Raw genomic sequence first — 24,772 nt, forward strand, 5'->3', positions numbered from 1 at the left:
AGGGGGACGAATTTTGGAGGGGGAGTGGCAGATCCTCAGCCCAGTGTTTTCCAGAAGCCACCAAGTGCCTGCAAGGCCCCGGACACAGGGTGGTTTTTCCAGCCAGGCTGGGACAGTTCAGGAAGAACAGAGGTTTCCTCTGCCCTCGGGCTGTGGGCAGCATGTCTGGGATGTTACTCATCCTTTACTCCTCCCAACAAGCTGGGGAAAGCAGCACAGCTGCCCCAATGCGAGGAGGGAAACGGAGGCACTGCGAATCGAGGCAGCCTTTCCACATCGCCTCTCCTGCCTGTACGATGTTCTCTCAGCACCCACCTCCGAGGGCTCGCCCTGGTCTTGGTTAGTCCTGATCTGACATGCCCGTGCTATCCACTGGGTCTCAGACTCATGGTTATTCCCATTTCAGAAGCTGGGAGACCCCTTCCATCTGTCCCACAAACTCCCTGCTCAAAATCATCCCGTGGCCTTTCTGAAGTCTGCCTTTCCCAGGGTGCTCCAATCCATAGAGAGGGTCTCTCCGGCAGGGCAGGGTCAACTGCCACAGCTGGAGCTCAGATGGCCAGGGTCAGCGCTCCCCAGGTGCAGGAGAGACCCCCGGGCTGGGACAGGGTCATTGGAGGCCAGTGCTGAGCTGGGGCTGAGACCCCTGCCCAGAGCCCTTCCTGGGTATAATAGTTACCCTGACTCCTCTAAGTCCTGCAGCCCGGCCTGCCATCAGGGCCTCGGGCTGCGGTGGCCAGAGCCACCAAGGACCTCAGGTGATTTTACCCACAGGGAAATCAAGGCCCAGAGAGGGTGGGCTTAAACCTAAACCTCTTGCCTCCCAGGTTAGAACACACCCCATCCCACCCACTGGATTTCTCATCCCTGATTCTAAAGGGACCATCCCAGAATTATAGTCGGCAATCCTCCAAGTTTTAGAGCAGTGACTGATGGCTCCTGAAGCCCCACATGGACATTATCAAGCCCATCTCTGTGGAGTTGGACCCAGAGAGAAATAAACCCTCGGGCCAGGGCCCCCGGGCCCCGCCCCTCCCCCCCGCCCCGCAGCCTGAAAGCAGCTCACACCCATGTGCCACATCAGAGCCAAACACGCAGCCCCCGGCAGGAGGCAGCCTCCTCCCCACCCCAGAGGAGATCTGCTCAATCCAAAGCGTGACATCGCCTCCACTGCAGCTGCGTCCAGAGCCAAGAGGAACATGTGGCAGCTTCCTGGTGACCCCAGGAAGGACGAGGACTCTTGGGGGATGAAGGTGACTTGGGATGGTAGGGATAGGAGGTAGAGGAGTAGAAGTTTCCCCAGAAACTCAGATCCCCAGGGCTAAAAAAAAAAAAAAAAAAAAAAAGCTATATTGGGAGCTGGAGTCCCCAAGGGAAAGGCACACATGCTCCAGGGCTGTCTCCTGGTGGCTGCAAGCTCATCTGTGCCCACTTACCACCTGTGTCTGCAGGTGGACATCACCGCACTCTCAGACCTCCTGCTCCCCTAACAGGACAACGAACACAGTCTAACAGAGATTCCACCCGTAAGAGCTCCCAGTTCAGTGTCTGGGAGTAACAGCGTTTAAGGAACTCGACTTTCCCACTCGCTTTCCACAGCAGAGAGGTGCCGAATGACCGACAGATAGGAAAGGAGAGAATGGGGCCAAGCCGGCTCTCCTGACCTCCAGCTCCGGCTCTTCCCACTGCACGGACCTTAGTAACTGGCTGTTTCCCATGACGGATAATAAGGCATTTCCTCTGCACCTTCCTTGCAAAGGCCTCCCGGGGTTAATCTGCCTCTGAGCATGCTGGGGGCAGAGTCACACCATGAGATGGACCAGATGCTTCTCTAGGGGCTGGTGCGTCTGGGAGAAAGTCAGGCTGGGCTTTGGGGCTCCAGAGAATCAGGAGGCTGTGTCTCAGGGAAGATCCCAATCAGCAGGACCACGACCACAAATGCCCTGTGTGGTCTCTCGTGGGATCCTCGCATGGATTGGCATTATTTTTTCTATTTGTCTCATGACCTGTGTTTTTCACCTTTCTCCCCCAGCCTGCACCCTATCCCCCAGACTGTGAGCGCCTGAGGCAGGGCCACAGCTGCCTTGTTCACCGGTTGTGCCCTAGAGCCCATGCCTGGCATGCAGCAGGCACCCAACAATTAGGAGGTTTTCACAGGTGAAAAAACCGAGGCTCAGAAAGGCAAGGCACACAGCTGGCAAGGGGTCGAATGCCAGCACAGGCTCCCAGTGCTGGGATTCAAACCTGGATGGGTCTCACTCCAAAGCCGTTATCTTAACTCCCCTGCTGGCCATCAAGCCAGGGACGGGGAAGGGGCAGCTCACCCTGGCTGAGCTGACAGTGGTGGAGGTGCCGTGGCTGCCCGTGGATGAGCCTGTGTCGCTGCAGGAGACCATGGAGCAGGTGTCCCCGGCCACAGGGCCGCAGGGCTGCCGTGCCTTCATCGACTCGATCTCCCGCCTCAGCACCAGGTGGTCGAAGCGGTCCAGGTCTTGGGGGGAGATGGTGCCTCTCACCTCAGAGAGGAGCAGGAACTGGAGGCAGGGAAAAGCCGGGCACTCAGCAGGGAGCTCCACCAGCAGGTGGGACGGCCCCCTGCCACCCCAAATGACCTGCATGCAAACTTGGCCACTGGCCTCCCCTCCTTCACCCTCGTGGGTCCCCACTGTCCTAGGAGAAAAGTCCAAGCACCTTCGCCTGGAGGCCGGGCCCAGCATCATCTGACCCCTGCTTCCATCATCTCACCTCTTCCTCCCCGGCATCTCAGCCTGCACATAAGGCCGCAAGTCCCTGAACAGGAAGCCCCTCGCTGTCCCTTCCCCCTCCTCTCCAAATTGCGTTTCCTCTGTTAAGTCTTCCCAAATGTAACCACTCCCAGTGGATTTAATCACTTCTTCCTCGGTGCAGCTTTTGAACCTCAAACAGACTTCCACTAGGGCGGGGTTCTCAAAGGGGGCAGCACGGCACAGTCACTTGGGGGGCTCGTAAAAATTACTGGTGGCCGGCTCCCAGCCACAGATGCGTGCGGTCAGCCAGCCTGGGGTGGGGCTTGAGCATCGCTTTTTAACAGCAAGCCAGACGATTCTAAATATACACTCAGCATGGAAAGCCGCTGCGTTAGGGCCCCAATCACAGGGGACCTTAACTGACAGTTTCCCCAGGAGTCTGCGGGCTCCGCCAGGGCAGGGTCTGTCTCGGTCCCCAGCCTCCGCCTGGGGCTCAGTTTGGGCCTGACTCTTTGTGGGTTCTCAGGAAAGGAGTGGGGGACAGAGGGTGGCAGGGAAGGATGCGGAGACCCTGAGAGCTGAAGCCAGGCGCCCCCAGCCCCGCCTCGCCCGAGGAGGCGCGGGTCACCTTGGCGTGGGTGTTGAGCAGCTCACACAGGGCCATGACGAGGGCCTCCACGGACACGCTGCCGCCGCGGTACTCCTGCAGGTAGTAGGCCATGGTGGCGCGCTCCCGTTCGTTCAGCAGGTGCCGCGCCTGCTCCTCCAGCAGCACCCGCGTCTGGTTCCCCAGGCTGCTCAGGGTCACCTGGGAGCCGGCCGGCCCCTTGTAAAACCCCAGCTGAAAGACAGCAAGACAGAGGCCTGGGAATTCGGAGCTGCTCTGGAGGCAAATGGCCAGGCCCAGCCAGCGACCCCCCTGCCGAGGGAGGGGGTGGGTCCCTCTGAGGTCTCGGCCCACATGGTAAAGCTGCAGATGTTACTGGTATGTTCCCAGAGCACGCGGCCTCCTGCAGTTGCAAAGCGCTTTCACGGCTCATGTAGCACTTTTACGTATGTTATCTCATCAGAGCCTCGTGACCATGCAGAGTCAAGCAGTATGATTATTATGGTTCCCATTTTACTCTCTAGGTTGAAATATCTTTCTTGGTATGGGGATAATAGTAATTTTATTTCCAAAACATAGCTCAGATCTGCACCCACACGCTCCACCCTTCAGAAGCACTGCCTCTGCCACCATCAGCTGTGTCTAAGATGCCATCCGGTCTCCCTCCTTGTCTTTTCTGCCTCTCTCTGTCACCTACACGGAGCTGCTGAGAGGACCTCGTGAAAACACAGATCTCCTCACCTTGCTCCCCTGTTTAAGCCCTTCAGCGGCAACCTATCATTTTAGGTTAGCAGGCAAACCTCTTACACGGCCCACTAAGTCCTGGGTGATCTGGCTCTTCCACCAACAGGCCAAGTGTGGCACCTGCCTCAGGGCTCTGGCACATGCTGTGCCCTCTGCCTGCATCATCCCCCTCCTGCTCCTGCCCAGACTTTGATCTCACTAGCCTCCACTTCACGTTCAGTTTACGGCCCAGACACCGTGTCACTACCTCAGAGAGCCTTTGCCCTCTCCCTCTGGCCTCTCCCCCAATCTAAACTAGGCGTCTCCGTCATTCTCTCTCATCAGACGCAGCACCTTTCCTGGATGGCACTGAAAGTCTTTTGTGATTAGATACATGTGCAGTTTTGTTTTGTTTTTATGTGTGTCTCCTTCACTGGGGATAACCTCCACCAGGGTGGGGACCTGATCTGTTCTGTTCGTGCCGTTAACCCAGGTGTCCAGGGCGATACCCAGAACCTGGTGGCACTCACAGACGTGTGTAGGATGGAGGATGGACAGTCAGCGGGCTGCCCAGATGAAATGAGATCGTGTCTGAGAGTCTCCCAGCCCACCCTGCCAGGCCCAGAGCTCCCCGCATGGGGAGCTGTGAAGAAGCTGAAGACACCCAGACAGAGAGCAGCCTACCTTGTTGGTCCCCTCTGCTGTGAGATCCCCAGGAAAGCTATGAAGGAAGACAAGCATGTTCAGCCTCATGTCTGAGCAGTTCAAACAGGCACGGGGAAGGGAACGGCTGCTTTGCTGCGGGACGAGCAAAGCTTTGGGAGAACTATGGCCTGCACTCGCCAGGGCCGCTCAAGGGAATATCAACCCCTGGACAGACGGGCAGCTTCTGTCCTCCTGACCAACCATGTGGATGGCATTTCTAAAACCATGCAAGGTGGTCTCCTGAGTTGTTTCCAACCCTACAGGGGCCAGGGAGGTAACAAGGAGAGGAGAGACTGAATGGCAACTGCCTCATGGCCTCAGGGTCAGGACAACATTAGGGAGGGTGGGGATGGGGTCAGCTGGAGATGCTGAAGTGCAGTGCGCAGGTGCAGCCTGGCTCCGGTCTTTTTTCACAAAAAAACATGGGCTCAAGCTGCCAGGATCCCTGATTTTCAAGAAGCAGCCAGAAATCCAGTTTTTTTTCATGGGAAACCAGATGACCTTTTACATGTTGGTAACTAAGTTTTTAAAATTATAATACTGTGCAGGTGAAAGGAAGAGAGGAAGGAGGGAATGAAGAAAGGGAGAAAGAGATGCTCTGGGCGTGTTTGGCTTGGGGGCCACCAGCCAGTCTGAGACTCCTGATGGAAATCCAAAGGTGACACTTTACATTATTAGCAGCTACGCAGCCCACCTGGCAACTGTATCTCACTTTATGACTCCCAAGGCCCTTTCACCCAAGTAACGCATGGGATCCTCATCCACACATCTGGGATGGGGGCTGGGGTTATGACTCCCACTCCTCAGACAAAGCAACTGAGGACCAAAAAGTAAGTTATGTGATTTGCTGGGGGGCAAATAAAGAACGGGAGAGCCGGATCCTGTGGCTCAGCTTTCCAAGGGAAACCAAGGCCAGGAGGGGAGAAGGGATGTGCCCGAGGTCCTGCCCGGCAAACGGAAGGGACCCCGGGGCTGGGACCACAGGCTCTGAGAATCAGTGCAGTCTTCACAGGTCAGGGCATGGTGCACGGCGAAGAGGTGGGAAGGGCTGGTACTGGCTTTCAGAAATGGCCCAGGGGTCCTGGGGCTCAGAGCGAGAGAGCAGGGCAGTCACACCCTGTTGAGTTCGTGGCGGTGTCCCCGATCCGGGAACTGGCAATCCACTTGGTCTCGTCCACGGTGGTTCGGGCATGGGGCAGCCTCCCGACGTCCTTCACTGTCAGGATGAGGTGCTGGGATGACTTGAGCAACCTGACCGCTTCGTCGTGCAGGATGCTGAGAAAGCTCTGCCCATTCACCTCCAGAATCTGGTCCCCAACCTGCCAAGACCACAACACAACACAGTCACCTGGGCTGTTTGCAGGACACCGACACGTCAGGGCTTCAGAGCCCTGGTCCCAATTCTCCTCCCGGGTAGCCTACCAAGGAGGTCACTGAGCCTCAGAGAGTCTATGCGGGTGCTTGAGGTCATACAGCAGGAGGCTCAGAGAGGTTATGTGAATTCCTGAGGGTCACACAGCAAATCAATGGTAGAACCAACTGTCCAATCCTGATCCTCAACTCATGTTCCTGTCACTAGAAAGGGCCACCTCCCCTCAACTTAGCAATGGCTTTGAGGGATGTGTCTATGAGATTCCCAAGGATCCCCTTATCTAGAAAACAAAAGCCATTTCAGAGTCCTGGAGGTGGATGGAATTGGGGGTAGGATGAGGTGTGAAGGCAGAGTTCCATTATTTTCCTCTTACACTTCTACACTGTTAAAATTTTTACAAGCATGCATTCTTATATTACCTTAAAGTGTAAGCATCATTTTAAGTTACTCAAGAAAAAAAGCAATAAATGAGAAAACTAACCTTCCGTTAAAAGAATAATATATTGCTTGGATTCTTATGAAGAAGGCGGTTTGGGGGCTTCCCTGGTGGCGCAGTGGTTAAGAATCCGCCTGCCAATGCAGGGGACACGGGTTCAAGCCCCTGGTCTGGGAAGATCCCATGTGCCGCGGAGCAACTAAGCCCGTGCACCACGACTACGGAAGCCCTCGTGGCTAGAGACCGTGCTCCGCAACAAGAGAAGCCACCGCAATGAGAAGCCCGCGCGCAGCAACGAAGACCCAACACAGGCAAAAATAAATAAAATAATTAAAAATAGAAGGTAGTTTTATTTTGTAACATAAGAACATATTTTTTAATGAAAGGAGTAAAAAATAGAAAAAACAAGCCTTCCAATAAACGTAAGTATGTGACAAAACCAGAAGAGGTTGGCTGGGAAGCTGCTGCAGTGTGACCCGGGGCATGTCAGAAGGACGTGCAGCATGTTTAAACTCGGAGGTTCGGTGCTTTTCCTCTGTTCACCGATGGGTGACCAAAGGGGGCTGCCCAGGGTCACAGCCCACCGTGGCCTTGAAGGGCAGCCCCATAATGCCAATTATTTTTTATTTTTTATATTTGTTTATTTATTTATTTATTTGGCTGCGCCGGGTCTTAGTTGCGGCACACGGGATCTTCATTGCCATGTGCGGGATCTTTTAGTTGTGGCAGGCGGGCTTCCTTAGTTGCGGCTCACCAGCTCCTTAGTTGCAGCATGCATGTGGGATCTAGTTCCCTGACCAGGGATCAAACCCGGGCCCCCTGCATTGGGAGCGTGGAGTCTTAACCGCTGGACCACCAGGGAAGTCCCCATGATGCCAGTTATTCCTGGCCGCTTTTCCTTCTCCCCCGGGTCCCAGCCTGCTGATGGCACATGGTCACCCCCAGGGGCGTTTTCCAGCGTTTTTCAAAGCAGAATTTGGAAAAGGTGAGCCAACTGGGAATTTGGAAGAAAAAGATAATAAGATGTGGTGATGAGGCTGAGAACTGAAACCCTGGTCCCCAGTTTCTCATCTTTTCTTTAACCCCTCACCTGCTGTTGGGGAGTTTCCAGAACAGAAAGTGGTTACAAATTCAGACTTTCCCACCCTCCTCTGCACCAGCGTTGATGTGCTCAGAGAAGGCCCACTGCATCTTTGCCTCCACAACCCCCATTCAACATTTCCTGCACACCTACTACGTGCCAGGCTCTGAGCTGGGACACCATGCACAGCCAGACAGACCACACCCTGCTCTCAGGCTGCTCAGCGGACTCCGTCTTGTGCTGTAATTGGGTTTTCCCACCAGCCTCTCCACACTATGTCTCCAGGGCCCGGCACACAGTAGGAATGCAATAAAAATTCATCAAATGAATGAAGAGTCAGACACCAGTCCCTCCATTCCTAGCTCCAGGAGGACCATCTCTGCTGCAGCTCAGTGGGGACCAACACATGACACCAGCCTGGGGCCCCAAATTTCAAACCACTTTTAACCAGATGCTGACTGTATGTCAAGAACCTTGTCTGTCCCTTTACATAGTTTTCCTTATTTAGTATCTTCAGTATCCTGCCAAGTAGGTATCATTGCTCTGCATCTCACCAGAGAGAAGACAGAGGCTCAGAGAGGTTAAGTAAATAGTTTGTGGTCACAGAGCTAGTGAAGAGGAGAGCTAGGGTGTAAACCCAGGTCAGGTCCCAAGGTCCTAGTGCTTTCTACTGCTGGGCTGCTGTCAGGCTTCAGATCCAGCACGTCCAAAGCCTGCCATTCCTCCCTAGCCCTGCCCGCAGCATCCAGCTCTGAAAACCCACCCCCATCATAAACTCTGCCTTTATTCCCTGCGTAGACTCTCCAGGAAGTCTCACCTTCCTCCTCTCCCATCGGTCCCCTAACCTGGGTTCCCACCTGCTCATACCTGAGCTCCTGAGCTGGCATCCTCCTCCGTGCATTAACTTCTAAACTGGCCTCAGACCTAGCACCCGATTAACGTTTCTTCAACTTTTTGCTTTCATGATATCCTTCCCGGCTTAAAAACCTCAACAACCCCTACAGTCCAGGAGGCAGCATAACGCTATGGTTAAGGGTTTCAAAGACCATTAGATTCAGGTCCAAATCCTGGCTCTGCTACTTCCATGCCACATGAGCTCAAGCAAATCCCCCAGTGAGCTTTTGTCCCTTAGTTTCCTCTGATGTAAAATGGGGAATCCTAGCCCAGGATTGCCCTCCAAATAAATCTCTATAGTCATCAGCATGTGTTTCCCAATGCCACCAGCAATATCAACAATTTTTTTCTCTCTTTCTGCATCTTGGAGCTCCCTTAGTTGAGAAACTGGGGTCCCTGAGAACTTAGGCAACCCCAGCTGGTTTCCTTGTAAAGAGCTAGAGGTGAGACCCAACACCTGATTCGGGGCTTGGCACACAGCAAGTGCTCAATAAGTGCTTATGCGCGGAGGTGTGGATTTCGCCACTTCCCACTGTGCCTCTCTCCCAGCTGCTGTTCCCCGATGCTGAGAAGCAGAGCTGTGTCAAAGGAGAGCTTCGCAGGCAGGCATTCGGGCCTTACTGAGAGCCGAGGGATGCTCTCAAGGCAAGGTCGCCCCCCTCGGCCCACGTCATCACAGTCTCCCCGAGTAGCGGCTCTACCTCTCCCCTCTGCCCCTGGTTGTCCCCCCACAGATCCGAGCTGGTGCCAGGCTGTACTTTTCATCTGCTGAAGTGCTCTGTTTCCTTAAGTATCCCTCTCAATAGCTTTGGCTTTTGTTAAGCTAAGGAAGTCAATTTTAGTCTTTCCCACACACTTTATTTCATCCCAGCAGTTTAATTAAAGGAAGTAACATCTGAGAGACCAGATAAGTGAAGGCATCCTTTTGTGAGCAAGCCTCTCCCTACAGGTCCAGGCCCGGGGGAAGCAACTCAATTCTACAAGCACCTACCTGGCCCTTCACAGCGAGGCTGGAGAAGCAGGGAATGCCCCAAATATTGCATGGGACGTATGTACACTAAAAAAAGTATTCGCTCTTTAGCTGCAACTCAGATTTAAATGGTGGCCTGTATTTTTATTCGCTAAATCTGGCAACACTGAGGTCGGGGTGTCAGTAGCCTCTGGGGGCAATGGTTCTTGGGGGTGTGTGTACCGATTTAGTGCTATGGTTTCCAAACTTCAGTTACTCTCCCTTCCCTGAGCTGGGCACCTGTTATTTATGCAGTGCTGTGAATCACCTGCACACATTTACTGCAGCCTCCTTGTAAACATTAACGTCCAAGAAATCAAAGGTCTGCTGTGCTAATCACATTTCCCCCTAATGCCTGCTGAATGAATCCCTACCCGATCTGAGTCAGTGTGGGGTTCATGTGCAATCCACCTGGGGAACAGGTGTGAAGTAGGAGTCACACTCTGGAAACCCCAACTTAATGGGGGGGGGGTACGTGAGCCCGTCTTCCCCATCTCTTTCCATCCTCTCCTATCTTTCTTCTTCTTCAGAGCCTGTTTTAAAACTGAAGCTCTGGACGGGGTTGTCTCCACGCAGCCCTCTGCAGCATCTGAGTTGGTCTGAGTGACTCCCATTTCTGTGTCCAGCTCTCTCTCTCATTCCCTCTACTTGTTGCAAAGCTTCCTGAGGTCCGGGAGCCCTGTCGGAACAGGCGCCTGCATGTTCACTGTCATTCAGAATTCACAAGCCACGTTCAAATAAATCCAGCGTCTCACCTGCTGCTCACAGCAGCCCCAGGCCAGCAGGCTGTGGAGTCGCGTCCCTACGGTCCAACAGAAAGATGCCCGTGGTTCTGAAGCCAGGCAGCCATGACACAGTGGCCGTGTGGTCCTGCACAGCTCAAGTACACTCCTCGTCGGTAAAAGGCACATGATACTGCCTGCTTTTTCCAGGTCTCTGAGAAGCAAGTGGGACCACTCAGCACAGAGCCTGACACTCGAGAGGCTTTCGAGAGATTTTCATTCACTTCCTTTCCAAATGGCGGGGACAGGTTGACATGTCAGCTTGCTCAAGGTCATGGTCACACGTGGACAGCGAGCCAGCATTTGAGCCCAGCCTCTCCCCTAATCTCCCCCAACCCTGCGCCACCTTTATCCCACATAGTGTCTGGCACGCAGGAGGCATTTAGTAAACGAGAAGGGATTGCAGAGACCCCTCCTCTCTACTCTCCCAGGCTCACTTCCACTCACTTCCCCTTTTCCTTTGGTTTGTGCAATGTGAAGTCCAGGTGGAGTGTTTAAAGGTCTTCATCTGGCTCTTCCCCTAAAGCACTCCCTCCCCACCAAAAAAAAATACCTAAGAGCTCTCTGTGTTTATTCATTGAAATGTTACTCTCTCCTTCCCACAGTAGCCAGCTCCGGAGTTAGATAACCCGGGCGGGGGAGGGGGAGGGCGGATTTAAGGCAAAAAGGAAAAAGGAAAACATGGCCACTGTCAGGCCTCCCACGGTCTCCTACGTATGGGGAGACAGGCAGCACAGGGACGTGTCAGGGACCACAGAGCGAGGCAACAGCAAAGCCCAGACCCTGAGGCTGATGAACCAAGAAAATACCCACCAGCCCAGAGCTGTCAGGACACGACCCCCTGGAGAAGGGAGAGACAGGAGCAGAGCGTGATGGAGTGTCTAACATTGCTCAGCTTTCAGACAGGCGCCGATGGGGAGGACGTAGAGGGATGCATAAATAAAGGAGGCTTTATTTTATTTCTCACCACGGGCGTCCTATTCATCACCAGTGATGAAGGAGCAGAGGATGGAGCGCGGGGGTGCCCTTCATTTTAAGGCAAAGGAAAGACTCCGCCATCATCCACAGCCACCGAGAGACAGGCTCGGGGTCGGGATGCTCCGAGGAGAGCGGAAAGGGACTTTAACAAGGACAGGACGCTGATTTCCCCCTGAACTTGGCCAGCCAACCACCAGGAAGCAGGAGTTCACTTCCGCTGGGTCTGAGGCCCCTGGAGCAGTGGAAAGAGCTCAGCAGGCTTAGGAGTGAGCTGGCCTTGGTAATGATTCCCTCTTACTCCTTAAGAGACTTGGGGAAAATAATGTTACCACTCTAGGCCTTTCTTCCCTCAAAACGGGAATAAGACCAGCATCCGTGAAGAGTGTTACACCAACTAAATGAGAAGCCATTTGCTGTGTGGTTACTGAGCACAGACCCAGGAGTCTTGCCCTCGGGATCTAATTCCATGTTCTGCCACTTCCCAGCTGTGTGACCTCGGGTAATTTCCCTGCCCTCTCTGTGGCTCAGTTACCTTCTCTGGAAAATGGGGAAAGCATCAGTGCCTACCTCATAGGTCTGAGGATTAAATGAGTTAATACACTCTCCACTGTATCCCCAGCACCTAAAACAGCACCTGGCACATGGTAGGTGCTCAATGAATATTTATTGAATGAACACATACAAAGCAGGTAAAACAGTATCCAGCATACAGTAAGTCCTCAATAAATGTTAGCTGCGTTTTTGAAAACCATATTTACCCTTAAAGTGACCAACCAAATCACTCACCAACCAAATATTGCAATTCTGCCTCCTCTGAGTCTCTCTCAAAGCCATACCCTCCGCCTTTCCACCTTCCGTGTCAACACTCACACATGATGGCCACACCCACGAGGCACATACTGTTATCCCCATCTTACAGATGGGGAGGCTGAGGCCAGAAAGTGAAGTGACAACACCTGGGATTTGGCCTTCGTTCTGCCAGCCTGCCAAACCTCTGCTCGAACCAGTATTGGCTCCTCCTCGAGGAAAAACCAGCCTATCCTTCCACCTCTGACATGACCTCTCAGCCCCGGGCATTCTGCCATGCACACAGTAGGTGCTCTGTTCTTGCCTGGTGAAAGGAACAAACGAGCCCAAAGAACCCATGGAAGGATGGCAGCAAGGCTGAGCTCCCACATCAGAGGGAGGCAGGGGAGAAACCTGCCAACCACTCGACCCCTGTGCTGAGCTGGCAGGCAGGAATCTGTCCTCTCCGGATGCGCACACCAGTGGGAGCCTCGCCGGGCCGGGGCCCTAAGGAGGCTGACTTCAGGCCCTTCTTCACCACCTTCCCAAGTCTTTATTGAAATGGATTTTGCAGCTTCAAATGAGGACTCCGCTGACTGTAGCATTACCACAACGAAAATTCAAATTCTATTGAAGACTTTTATTGCAATTATGAATCTTTAACAGTCTTCCATGTCAGGTTTAAAACTTTAATGGGCTTGTTTTCTTTCTTGCTTTTTTTTTTTTTGGTACAAGTGAGCAATGCAGTTTTAATGAGACAACATTAGTTTTTTCCAACAGTTCAGAAGTCAGTAAACCTTGTCTGTATTTTTTTAAAAAAAGATCAAGGTAAATGCTCAGAAGGTTCCTAGAACAAGCAAGCTGTGGATGAGGGCTGGGTCTGGGTGAGCTCATCACACAACCCTCTCTGGTAAACCTTGCTCTCACAAGGCAGAACCCACTCAGACATGCCACGGATGGAACTGGCGGACCTGGTGCATTCTGACTTCCTTCTGGTTCCTTCTTCTCACACTAACAAAGTCCATTGTCAGTCCTTGCTTACTCTATTCAGGACATGGGCAGCCCTCAGAGAAGGCCTGCTCTAACCCCCAGGTCATCAGTGGAAAAACTGAGGCCCAGAGAGGGGAAAGGACTTGCCCAAGGTCATACTCTGAGTCAATGTTGGAACGAGGGCAGAGAAGCCACTCCTGAGAGCTTCTCACAGGAGAGTTTGGCTTTCAAGTAAACACATCAGAGCAATTACAAAGGTCAAACCCAGGAGGAATAACAGCTATCGAACCTCTTGAGCACCTCGCTCAGGCCAGTGACCTCATACAATTTGGCTCTACACTTAATAAGCACTACCTGCGGCATGGAATGGTCTAGCCTGTTCTATAGATGCAGGCAGGGAGGCTCAGAGAGGTGATGTCACTTGCCCAAGGACACCCACCAATCAAATAGCAGAGCAAGATATGAACCCAGCCCAACTGCTATTCTGAGCCCCAGACTTGTATTCGCCTACTCAACGTTTCAACTCAGATGACGCAAAGGCACGCTAAACCAGCACTGTCCGAAAGAACTTTCTGCAGTACCAGCCCCAAAGCCCTCATCACAGTTTGAGACCATGCTGGGCGGTAAGCACTGAGTTCAGGGCCAGAGTACTGCACCCCCCTTGCATGGTACACGGGAGGCACGCCACCAATGCCTGACAGAATCAGTAACTTGTGAATAAACAATTAGATGAATGGATGAACAAATATACGAACAAGCAAGCTAGTCCCCTTGCCCTTTCTGGTTTCTGTAAAGAGGCAAGAGACATTTTCCATTTATGTAAAGGTCTAGTTTGTCAAGGCCAGGGCATGTAGGGAGGCTGGGTACTTACAGCCTGGCTCTGTGCGCTGCAGCAGGGAAAGAATATCCAATTTGTCAATCACAAGTAAGGCAAAGAGGTAAAAACACAAACCACAATTTAGTTTTGGCTGGAATTTCACTCTGGGAAATGGTGCACATTTATCCAGCCCTTCATTTTGGAAGAGGGAAAACTGGGGTGAGGGGTAGAGAAAATATGTCATGGGTCTGAGGCCTCCTGGTAAGTTGGGGTAAAGCTGGCCTGGAACTAGCCCTCTCACCTGCTTTGTGCTGCTCCACAGACCTGTAAAAATCAGTGAGTTCTCAAGTTCAAACCTTCATATACACAGAGTGACCAATCAGAAGAGGTAGAGTATATACTCTATGCTCTATACTCTACATTTATAATGGTGACAGAAGAGAGAAAACAGGAATAAACTTAACAGGAAATGTGCAACACACATGTGAAGAAAACTTATAACACTCAAAATGGACTCAACAAATTGGAAAAAAAAAAAAAAAGATGGCCTGTTGTTGGAAAGGATTCAGCATCATTAAGATGTCAATTCTCTCTCATTTGAAAATTTAACATTATCCCCATAAAAACACAAACAAGCTTTTGCTAGATAAGCTGACATAAAAAGTTCATGTGAAAAAATAAAACTGCACATGGAGGAACCCTAAATGCATATGGCTAAGTGGAGAAAGCCAATCTGAAAAGGTTACATAGTGTATGATTCCAACCACATGACATTCTGGAAAAGGCAAAACTATGGAGACAGTAAAAAGATCAGTGGGGGCTTCCCTGGTGGCGCAGTGGTTGAGGGTCCGCCTGCCAATGCAGGGGACCCGGGTTCGAGCCCTGGTCTGGGAGGATCCCACATGCCACGGAGCAAATAGGCCCGTGAGCCACAATTACTGAGCCTGCGCATCTGGAGCCTGTGCTCCGCAACAAGAGAGGCCACGATAGTGAGAGGCCCGCGCACCGCGATGAAGAGTGGCCCCCGCTTGCCACAATTAGAGAAAGCCCTCGCACAGAAACGAAGACCCAACGCAGCCATAAATAAATAAATAAATAAATAAATAAATATTAAAAAAAAAAAAAAAGATCAGTGGTTTGCCAGGGGTTTGGGGAAGGAGTGGGGGGATGAACAGGCAGAACACAGGATTTTTAGGGCAGTGAAACTATTCCTATGATACTGTAATGGTGGATACATTTCAGTATACATTTGTTGAAACCCACAGAATGTACAATACCAAGAGTGAACCCTAATGTAAACTATGGATTTTAGTTAATAATAACGTATCACAATGTGGCTCATCACTGTAATAAATGTACCACACTAATGAAAGACGTTAATAATAAGGGAAATTGTGTGTGAAAAGGGTGGATGGAGAAGGGGTATATGAGGACTCTATACTCTCTGCTTAATTTTTTTATCAACCTAAAATTACTGTAAAAATGAATCTGTTAATTTTTAATAATAATTTTTAATTAAAAAATCAAGGGCTTCCCTGGTGGCGCAGTGGTTGAGAATCTGCCTGCCAATGCAGGGGACACGGGTTCGAGCCCTGGTCTGGGAAGATCCCACATGCCGCGGAGCAACTAAGCCCGTGAGCCACGAGTACTGAGCCTGCGCGTCTGGAGCCTGTGCCCCGCAGCGGGAGGGGCCGCGATAGTGAAAGGCCCGCGCACCGCGATGAAGAGCGGTCCCCGCGCCGCGATGAAGAGTGGCCCCCACTTGCCGCAGCTAGAGAAAGCCCTCGCACGAACCGAAGACCCAGCACAGCCAAAAATAAAATAAATAAATAAATTTAAAAAAAAAAATCAAAATACGAGAATAGCTATGAAAACCCTGATACAGAATTGCTACCTTCGGAGGAGGTACCAGATACTAAATCCTGCTCAAAAGCCTCTGCAATTAAACGGTGGGGGACTGACCCATGAGCAGATGGACAGACAGGGGAACAGGCTAGAAATAGGCCCGAGGACACACAGAAATGTAGTACATGATAAAGGTGGCATCACAAATCATTGTGGCGAAGATGGGCTTTTAATACATAGCTCTAGGATAACTATGTAGCCATTTGGAAACAGATAAAATTGGATCCATATCTTACACTGCACACAAGGATAAATCAGATCTACATGGAGTTCAGGGCCAGTGTGCTAATCAGAGCTTTAAAAAGAAAAATGTATTTACAAGTGTTAAAAGAAAAAAATGGATAAAATGCTCTATATCTAAGAAAGGTTTTCTAAAGAGACCTCAAATTCAACAGAAGAAAGAATTGGTAACTAAACTAAATGATAATTTTAAAAACTTGCACATTGGGAAAAAAAAAAAACTCTATAAGCAAAGTTGAAAGAAAATGACAACCAAGGAGAAAACATTTGTAATACATGTCACAGATAAAGGGCTAGTAAGCCTTAATATATAAAGAATTCTTAAATTTTAGGGGAAAAAGTCCAAAATCTTGACAACAGAAGGATAATAAAAGACACAACCAAGTTACAAGAAGACATAAAAATGGTCCATACACATAGTAAAAGATGTTCAATTTCACTCATAAGAAAATTACAAATTAAGCTACATCAAGATACCCTTTCTCACCTATCAGATAGGAAACAATTAAAAACTTGACAGCACCTGTCGGGCATGCTCAGACATGGCTGGTGGGAATTCAGGATGGAACAACTCTTATGGAGTGGGACGTTGCAATATTGACCAACTATATGTGTATTTACCCTTTGACACAGAAATCCCAACTCTAGAAATTTACCCTGAAGATACACTTCCCAAAGTGACAAAATACATATACATGGAGTTACCCATTGCATCATTGTTTGTAACTGTAAAATATTGAAAACAATCTAAGTGCCCAGACAGAGGACAGCAGTTGAATAAAGTACAGCAAAGCCACACAGTGGAGTACTACGCAGCTGTAAAAAAGAATGACAAAGATTTCTGTGCAATGACATGCAGTGATTTCCAGGACGCCAAATTTTTAAAAATTAACTGAAAAAGAATATCTATCGCATACTACCTTTTATATAAGAAAGGCAAAAGAACATATACATGTATCTGCTTATTCTTGCAAAAAGAAACAGAAATAAGCCAGAAATTAGCTTATTTAGTTGTCTTGCGAGGAGTGGTGGGGGTGGGTAGAAAGGATGTGGGGGAGAAGTAATACTCTGAGTACGTTTTTTTGTACAGTTTTGATGTTTTTGTTGTTCAAAAAGTAAAATTAAATCAATAAAGATGTGGGGAAACCCTACTGAATTCCAGCAAAAACAAATGAACCTATTTCAAATCAATAACAGAACTAAGGTGAAGGGGAAAAAAGAAATAACCCAAGTAACACAGTACTTTGACTATAAACACTCAGTTTACAGACAAAATGTACTGCAAACAAATCAGGAACACAACTTAGTGGGTTCGTTTTCCAGTGGTATGTGTGTGGCAACTGCAAAACTACTTTTGTGTCTTGTAAGACTGGGCAAATGATAAATATAATGAACCATCTAGACAAGAACCAAGAACCTCCCTCAGGGCCAGCACTATGCTAGGTGTTGGGGATACAGTATGTACTGTACTGTATTAGTTCCCTATAGCTGCTGTGACAAATTATCACAACCTTAGTGGCTTAAAAGGACATAAATTTATTATCTTACAGTTCTCAAGGTCAGAAATCCAACATGGGTCTCACTGGACTAAGAATGTCAGCAGGGCTGAGTTCCTTTCTGGAGGCTCTAAGACACAATCCATTGCCTTGCCTTTTCCAAGCTTCTAGAGGCCACCCACATTCCTTGGCCGTGGCCCCATTCCTCCATCCTCAAAGCCAGCATCTTCAGGTTAAATCCTTCTCATACAGCCATCTTTTTTTTTTAATTAACTAATTAATTTATTTATTTTTGGCTGTGTTGGGTCTTCGTTTCTGTGCGAGGGCTTTCTCCAGTTGTGGCAAGCGGGGGTCACTCTTCATCGCGGTGCGCGGGCCTCTCACTGTCGTGGCCTCTCTTGTTACGGAGCACAGGCTCCAGATGCGCAGGCTCAGTAGTTGTGGCTCACGGGCCTAGTTGCTCCAGGGCATGTGAGATCTTCCCAGACTAGGGCTCGAACCCGTGTCCCCTGCATTGGCAGGCAGATTCTCAACCACTGCGCCACCAGGGAAGCCCCAGCCATCTTTCTTGTTCTCTCTTATTATTCTCTCCTCCACTTTTAAGGCCTCTTGTGATTACACTGGGCCCACCTGGATAATCCAGAATCATCTCTCTATGTCAAAGTTAGCTGATCAGCAACCTTAATTTCATCTGTAATCGTAACTCCCCTTTGTCATATAACCTAACATATTCACAGGTTCTGGGGATTAGGATGTAGACATCTTTGGGGCTCATTATCCTGCTTACCACATGGGTGGTACTCAAAACACGGTGGCACTCATGGTTAGCCAAAAAGAACCAAACACTAAAAGGCTTTCACCACCCCATCTGGGTGAGAAAGTTTAACAGGGCATCTAGCACTTTGCCAGCTGGAGCACACTTTGGTTCAAACCTGCTAAGAAATATTTGACAAAGTGGTACACAACTTTTGCAACTCTACTTCTAGGAATTAACCCCAAGAAAATTATCATGACTATGCAAAACAAAAAGTTTCAAAAATAATTTGGACCCCCCTCTTAAATGTCTATGAATCGATCACTCAAATACCCTGTGGTATATCCATACAGTGATGCTATAAAGTCATAAACAATAATGTTGCAGAATATTTAATGACATATAATTATTTTTTCCAATTAAACTTAAAATTGCATCTAATAGAAATAGGCAAACGGTAAAAAATGGGTATAAACACAAATTGTAAAAATCTTGCCTCCCCAAAGCTCCCTTCCCTTAAAAACGCATCTCAGGCCCCCAGACTACTGAAGTCACAGGCCCCAGGACTGAGACTAAGAAGTAACCACCATTATACATATATAATGGAGTACTACTCAGCCATAAAAAAGAATGAAATTTTGCCATTTGTAGCAACATGGATGGACTTGGAGGGATTTATGCTAAGGGAAATAAGTTGGAAAGAGAAAGACAAATCTATGACATCACTTATATGTGGAACCTAAAAGATACAACAAACTAGTAAATATAACAAAAAAGAAGCAGACCCACAGACATAGAGAACAAACTAGTGGTTACCAGTGGGGAGAGGGGGGAGGGGCAATATAGGAGTGGAGGAGTGGAAGGTACAATCTATCAGGTATAAGATAGGCTCAAGGATGTATTGTACAACATGGGGAACATAGCCAATATTTTGTAATAACTGTAAATGGAGTGTAACCTCTAAAAATTGTATAACTGTATAATTTTTTTTTAAAAAGTAACCACCATTAACAGTTTCTTGGGCATCCTCCCAGGAACTCTCTTCACATATGTAAGTATGTACAAATATACTTCTCTTCTTAAAAAAAAATGGAATCACATAACACCACTCTGTACCTTAATATTTTGCAAAGGTCTTTCTGAAATGGAAAGATGTTATGGAGGATGGGGGAAAGCAAATAGTCTGACCCCAACTTTGCTGAACTATTTTTGTCCATATCCTATGCCCTGTGAGCATAACACTCTGGAAGGACAGACACCTAGACTGTTGCATGAGGTTTTCCCTTAGTGTAGGATTTTCTACTTCTTCTACAGTTGTCATGCTTTACTTGTGAATTCAGGTTTTTTAATGTTATCTTAAAATTGCCCATCTAATGCGGTCTTCAAATGTGTTAAAGAGATTGGGAAGGAGTATGCCAAAATGTTCACAGGAGTTGCCTCTGGGAGGTGAATTCCAGGCAATTTTAATTTCAAGCTCTTTATTCATTTTCTCTGCTTTCCAGACTGCATATGAAGACTATATTGTTGAGGGTAAAGAAAATAAATTCAAAAAAGAAATGTAAAAATTTGCCAGGGGGCATGATATAAAGCTAACATCTCCCTTGACATTTGGGGGTCGGGGAAGAGCGGGCCTGGGCCCTTGGCAGATCTGCTATGCCACCCTGGAGAAGAATCTTTTTTACACCATCCAGTCCAATCCTTGTCTCTTAGTAATTTGGGATAAGTCATTCTCGTCCCTCTCTGGGCTCAGCAGCTTGCTGGGACAGATAGGCTGGGAGGCGATTTAAGCTCTTCTGGAAAGATCCCCTGAGGCTTCTCTCATTTGTTGCTCCTTTTAAAATCTTACTTCAGTTGGAAACAATTAAACGCCTGACTTCAAGGGAATGGTTAGGTAAGTTAAAATTCAGCCAGGAGATGGAGTATTATCATGCAGCTATTACAAATTGCACTTATGAGAAGTTTTTAATTACATGGGAAAACGCAAGTGAAAATGTGGGATGCAAAATAGTATATACTGTATAATATCATTGTGTAAAAGCGTACAGAGAAATAAAAGAAGCTACATCAAGGTGCTAACAGATGGAAACAACCCAAATGTCCATCGACTCACAAATGGACAAACAAAATATGTTATAGCTACACAACAGAATATTATTTCACTATAAAAAGGAATTTATTGATATATGCTACAACACTATGTTAAGTGAAAGGGGTCAGACACCAAGGCCACATATTCTATGATTCACTGATATGAAATGCCCCAAATAGGCAAATCTTTAGAGACAGAAATGGGGTGTGACTGCTAAAAGGGTACAGGAATTTTTTGCAGCGGGTGGGGGAGATGATGAAACTGTTTTAAAATTAGATGGTGGTGATGGTTGTGCAATCTTATGAATGTACTTCACTGATCTGCATACTTTGAAAGGGTGATTTTTATGGTATGCGAATTATATGTAAAACAATAAAAGATGTTAACAAAGGTTGTCTTTGGAAGGTAGGACATCTGGGTCCTTCTACTGTCGCATGTTTTTGTGTGTGTATTACATATTGAATCTATTACTTTAATAGCTGGAAAAAATAAACAAAAAAGAAACAAAGTCCCCCAAAGGGTGTGAGTTAATAGTTCTAGTACACGGCCCCACCCAGGTCTCTGGATTCCCCAACCTCTGAAAGCTTTGGCCTCCTTCTGTCTGCCTTACAGCAAACAGCTCCTTGATTCTGGAGTTAATGCAATCAGTCCAAGTGCTATGTGTCTCTCCAGGTTTGTCCAGCCATCGGTGAGGTCTGGGAAAAGCCAGGGTCTCCTTCCCCACCCCATGCCGCCTCGCCCTGCCTCTCCTCCCGGTCAGCCCCCAGGTTCCCCTCAGCACACCTGTGAGCCCCAGCCCATGTCTCTGTGCCTTTGCTCCTGCTAGCCCCTCCCTGAAGATCCGTTCCTTCACTTCTCTACCTGGTATAATTGTCCACAGTCAACACCCCAACCAGATTACACAAGGGCAGAAAGCACATGTCTTTTGGCTCCTACTTTTGTGTCAGGCACACACACATGTTTAGCAAATCTCAGGTGCCTGAGTGAATACCCTGTAAGGCCCAGCTAGGGAGCTACTTCCTCTCTGCAGCCACACTGGCTCTCCTCCCCTGGGCTGATGGCTCCCTCCCGAGGTCCCAGCCCAGTCAGGGGAGTGCAGTAGTAACTGCAAGGATTTTGAACCAGCTCTGCTTGGGTTCAAGTCCTGGCTCCACCACTTCCTGGCTGTGTGACCTTGGTTAAGTCATTTAACCTCTCTGAGCCTCACATCCATGAACAGGGACAAAAACCTTTTTAAAAGGTGGCTGTGAAGGTTTAAAGGAGCTAATGTACGTCAAGTGACTGTACATAGTAGATGCTGTGTGTTATTCAAATATTATGTAGTATTGGTATTAATATGGTACTAGTTTGCTATTTACTCCTCCCTCCTCCTCAATAGACTGAGATTTGAGAACAGTAGCCTGTATCTTTGTCCAGCAGTATCAACAACCTAGAAGCTTATGAGGAATGCAGAACCGCAGTCCCCATTCCAAATTTTCCAAGTCTTATAGGCTCTCCTGGAACCTTGCCACTCTCCATCAGGAGCTGTAGTGGCTTGAAATGTGCCTCTCCCCCCAAAAGAGTGATGTCCAAGTCCTAACCCCCAGTACCTGTTGAATGTGACCTTATTTGGAGATAAGATCTTTGCAGATGTAATTAAGTTAAGGATCTTGAGAGGGAATCATCTTGGATTTAGGGTGGGCCCTAAATCCAATGATTGGCATCCATAGAAGAGAAAGGAGAGAGAGATGTGAGACCCAGAGACATGCAGGGAAGACCAAGTGACGAGGAGGCAGACACTGCAGGAATGCTGCCACAAGCCAGGGAATGGCAGGAACACCAGAAGCTGGAGAAGGCAAGGAAGGATCTTCCCCTAGAGCCTTCAGAAGGAGTATGACCCTGTCGACACCTTGATTTGTGGGAGAATAAATTTATGTTGTTTTAAGCCACTAAGGTTGTGACGATCATTTGTTACAATAGCCCTAGAAAACTGATACAGGAAGTAAGAGTTATTTCCTTCCCCTTGAACCTGCCTTCTGAGGCTGGGTCATAAAAAGAATACAGCTCTACTTGTCTCTCTCCCAGGACCCATGCCCTCAGAATCCCTCTCTAAGCCACCATGCTTAGAAGAAGCCCAAACTAGCTCTGTGAGAAGACGGCATGGGGAGGCCCGTGCAGGGAAGAGCTGGGGGCCCCCGGCCAGCAGCCAATGCCAACCTCCAGACATGAGACAAAACAAGCCTCCCAATGGCTCTGGCGCCCAGACTGAGTCTTCCAGCTGTGGCCTGAGGATCACACAGCCGAAACAAGCCGCCCTGCTGTGGCCTGTCCACTTCCTGACCCGGGGCAAGGCTGAGCAGAATCTGTGGCTATTGCACACCTCTTGGTTTTGGGAGAGTTATGAGGCCATAATAACTGCAGCTCTTGCTGAATCATAATCTGCACTTGACAAGGTCCCTGATAATTTGTATGCATGGTCAAGTGCCTGAAGCACTGCCCAGCATGGTTACTGACCTCTCTCAAAGCCCGTCACGTGTGCCCTATCCCACAGCAGGGGCTAAGGAAATGCTCGCTGATCATTGTTTCCCTTATGAAACGGCGCAACAGGCTGACCTCAGATCCAGCAAATCATGCACATCCTCGATATACAGGCACCGAACTTGGCATGGCCACGTGTGGAGCCAGAGGGCAACTGACGACCCTCCCGTGCTGGTCAGTCGCCGCCCAGCTCCTCGGGCCCTTCCCTTGGCCACAGTCCCTGGAAGCCCCGTCTTCCTCCTGTGGACAGCACGGTTCATGGGGGCCGTGGGCATCTGAACGAACCGCTCTCCCGTTTTCCTGTGACCAGGGCAAGCCACAGCTGGGCTCCTGCTTCACGTGGCCTCCCTGCAGAAACTAAGTGTTACTCTTTTCTGCAATAGCCTGCCTGGGAGCAATTACTACCCTAGCAGGGGCCCCTTTAAAAGTCAGGAGGTAGGATTAAGCAACTGGAACGTTTGCAATTTACTAAACACGCATTCTGAGGCTAGTTCACAAACCCGGCTAGGAGAGCATGCTATGGAAGGACTGAGAATGTGGCACTGCCGGTGGGAGTGGGGGGGTGGGGGGGGGAAGAGGCTAAAACTGTCGCCCAGCACGTGCCAGGATTCGCAGGAAAGAAATCACCTTCTGGCTCCTCGGAAAGGTGTTCATCATCTGGGCAGATCCATCAGCTACCCGAGAGTTTCAGATGCCATCAAGGACCAGTCTCACCCACCAGCACACTCACTCTTGTGGATACTGAAGATCACTCACACAATCACAGCTACCATTTGAGGGGAGCTTATCCTGTGCCAGGCACTGGGCTTCACCTGCATTCGCTCACTGAGTCTTGACAATATGGTACTTAGGACACAGGTGGTGGGGGTGCTGGTATCATTATTTTTCCTATTTTTAGAGAACCTGGAATCTATGGGAAGCACAACTCCTCCCCCACAGTCCTTGGAAGGGAAGCAAGATGCCAGCTGGAGGTTCACAGCTCATGGATTCCCACCCAGGAGAAAGAGGTGGCCACCGCACCCCAGGGAAAGGCAGCCCCAGGGAAAGGCCTGGCAGAGAAGGCCCTGCTCCGGCGAGGGGCTTGGGAAGGGAGGCAAAGCCAGTCTTCTAAGGTGGAGCTTGGCAATGATGTGAAAGCTTGTTATCCCACCTCTTGCTGAAAGAGCCAGGGGACTTTCAAGGCTTCAAGCAACCAGGGGCTGCTCTGCCACGATTCCTCGCAAGCAGGCTCCGTGCAGGGCCCGGGCTGGCATGCCGGCGAGGAACTGAAGGAACAGCCTGGGTTTATTCCATCCCAGCGGGGCAACGCCAGACTGACCCTTCACCGGGGAGGCAGGACCCACAGCGGAAACCACATGGATGGGCATTAGAGCTGAGAGCCAGGCCTGTGACCTTGGCCAGCCCCTTCCTGGCATGTGACCTTGGGCAAATCACTCCCACTTTCGGAGCCTCATTTTTCTCATCCACAAACAGAACCAATTCTATTTACTTACAGGCTTATACTGAAAACCAGAAATAATTTTTTTAAAGCCAGCATTTTTTTTTTCTTTTTTTGTAATATCTTTATTGGAGTATAATTGCTTTTTTTTGTTTTCAGCCTTTTTTTTTTTTAAATTGGGGTATAGTTGTTTTACAGTGTTGTGTCAGATTCCGTCTTAAGGTAGAGACATAACTATGCAACGTGAGAGTAATATTTTGATAATCACTTATTGTGTTGTTGGTTCTATTTACCTATAGCATTCCTATATACATTGCAGGTTAGCAAAGCAAATGTTTCATTGGCCCCAGTCTTCTGCAAAATGTCCTATCATTAATATTGGAGTACAACTGCTTTACAATGTTGTGTTAGTTTCTGCTGTATAACA

The 24,772-nt window shown here is 49.1% G+C and overlaps 1 protein-coding gene across 4 annotated transcripts in view; it reads right to left on the reverse strand.

Moving 5' to 3' along the window:
* Positions 1–24,772, reverse strand: part of WHRN (whirlin) — an 89,021-nt gene that overhangs the window by 17,076 nt on the left and 47,173 nt on the right. For all 4 annotated transcript variants that reach the window (XM_057549412.1, XM_057549411.1, XM_057549410.1 and 1 more), the window contains exons 4-7: positions 5,878–6,080; positions 4,741–4,777; positions 3,355–3,567; positions 2,325–2,534 (exon numbers count right to left, since the gene is read on the reverse strand). In XM_057549412.1, the coding sequence (XP_057405395.1) occupies positions 2,325–2,534; positions 3,355–3,567; positions 4,741–4,777; positions 5,878–6,080 (663 nt within the window). The remainder of the gene's footprint in view (positions 1–2,324; positions 2,535–3,354; positions 3,568–4,740; positions 4,778–5,877; positions 6,081–24,772) is intronic.

The sequence above is a fragment of the Balaenoptera acutorostrata genome, chromosome 6 (assembly GCF_949987535.1).
Source record: "Balaenoptera acutorostrata chromosome 6, mBalAcu1.1, whole genome shotgun sequence".
In the NCBI taxonomy this organism is placed as follows: Eukaryota; Metazoa; Chordata; class Mammalia; order Artiodactyla; family Balaenopteridae; genus Balaenoptera; species Balaenoptera acutorostrata.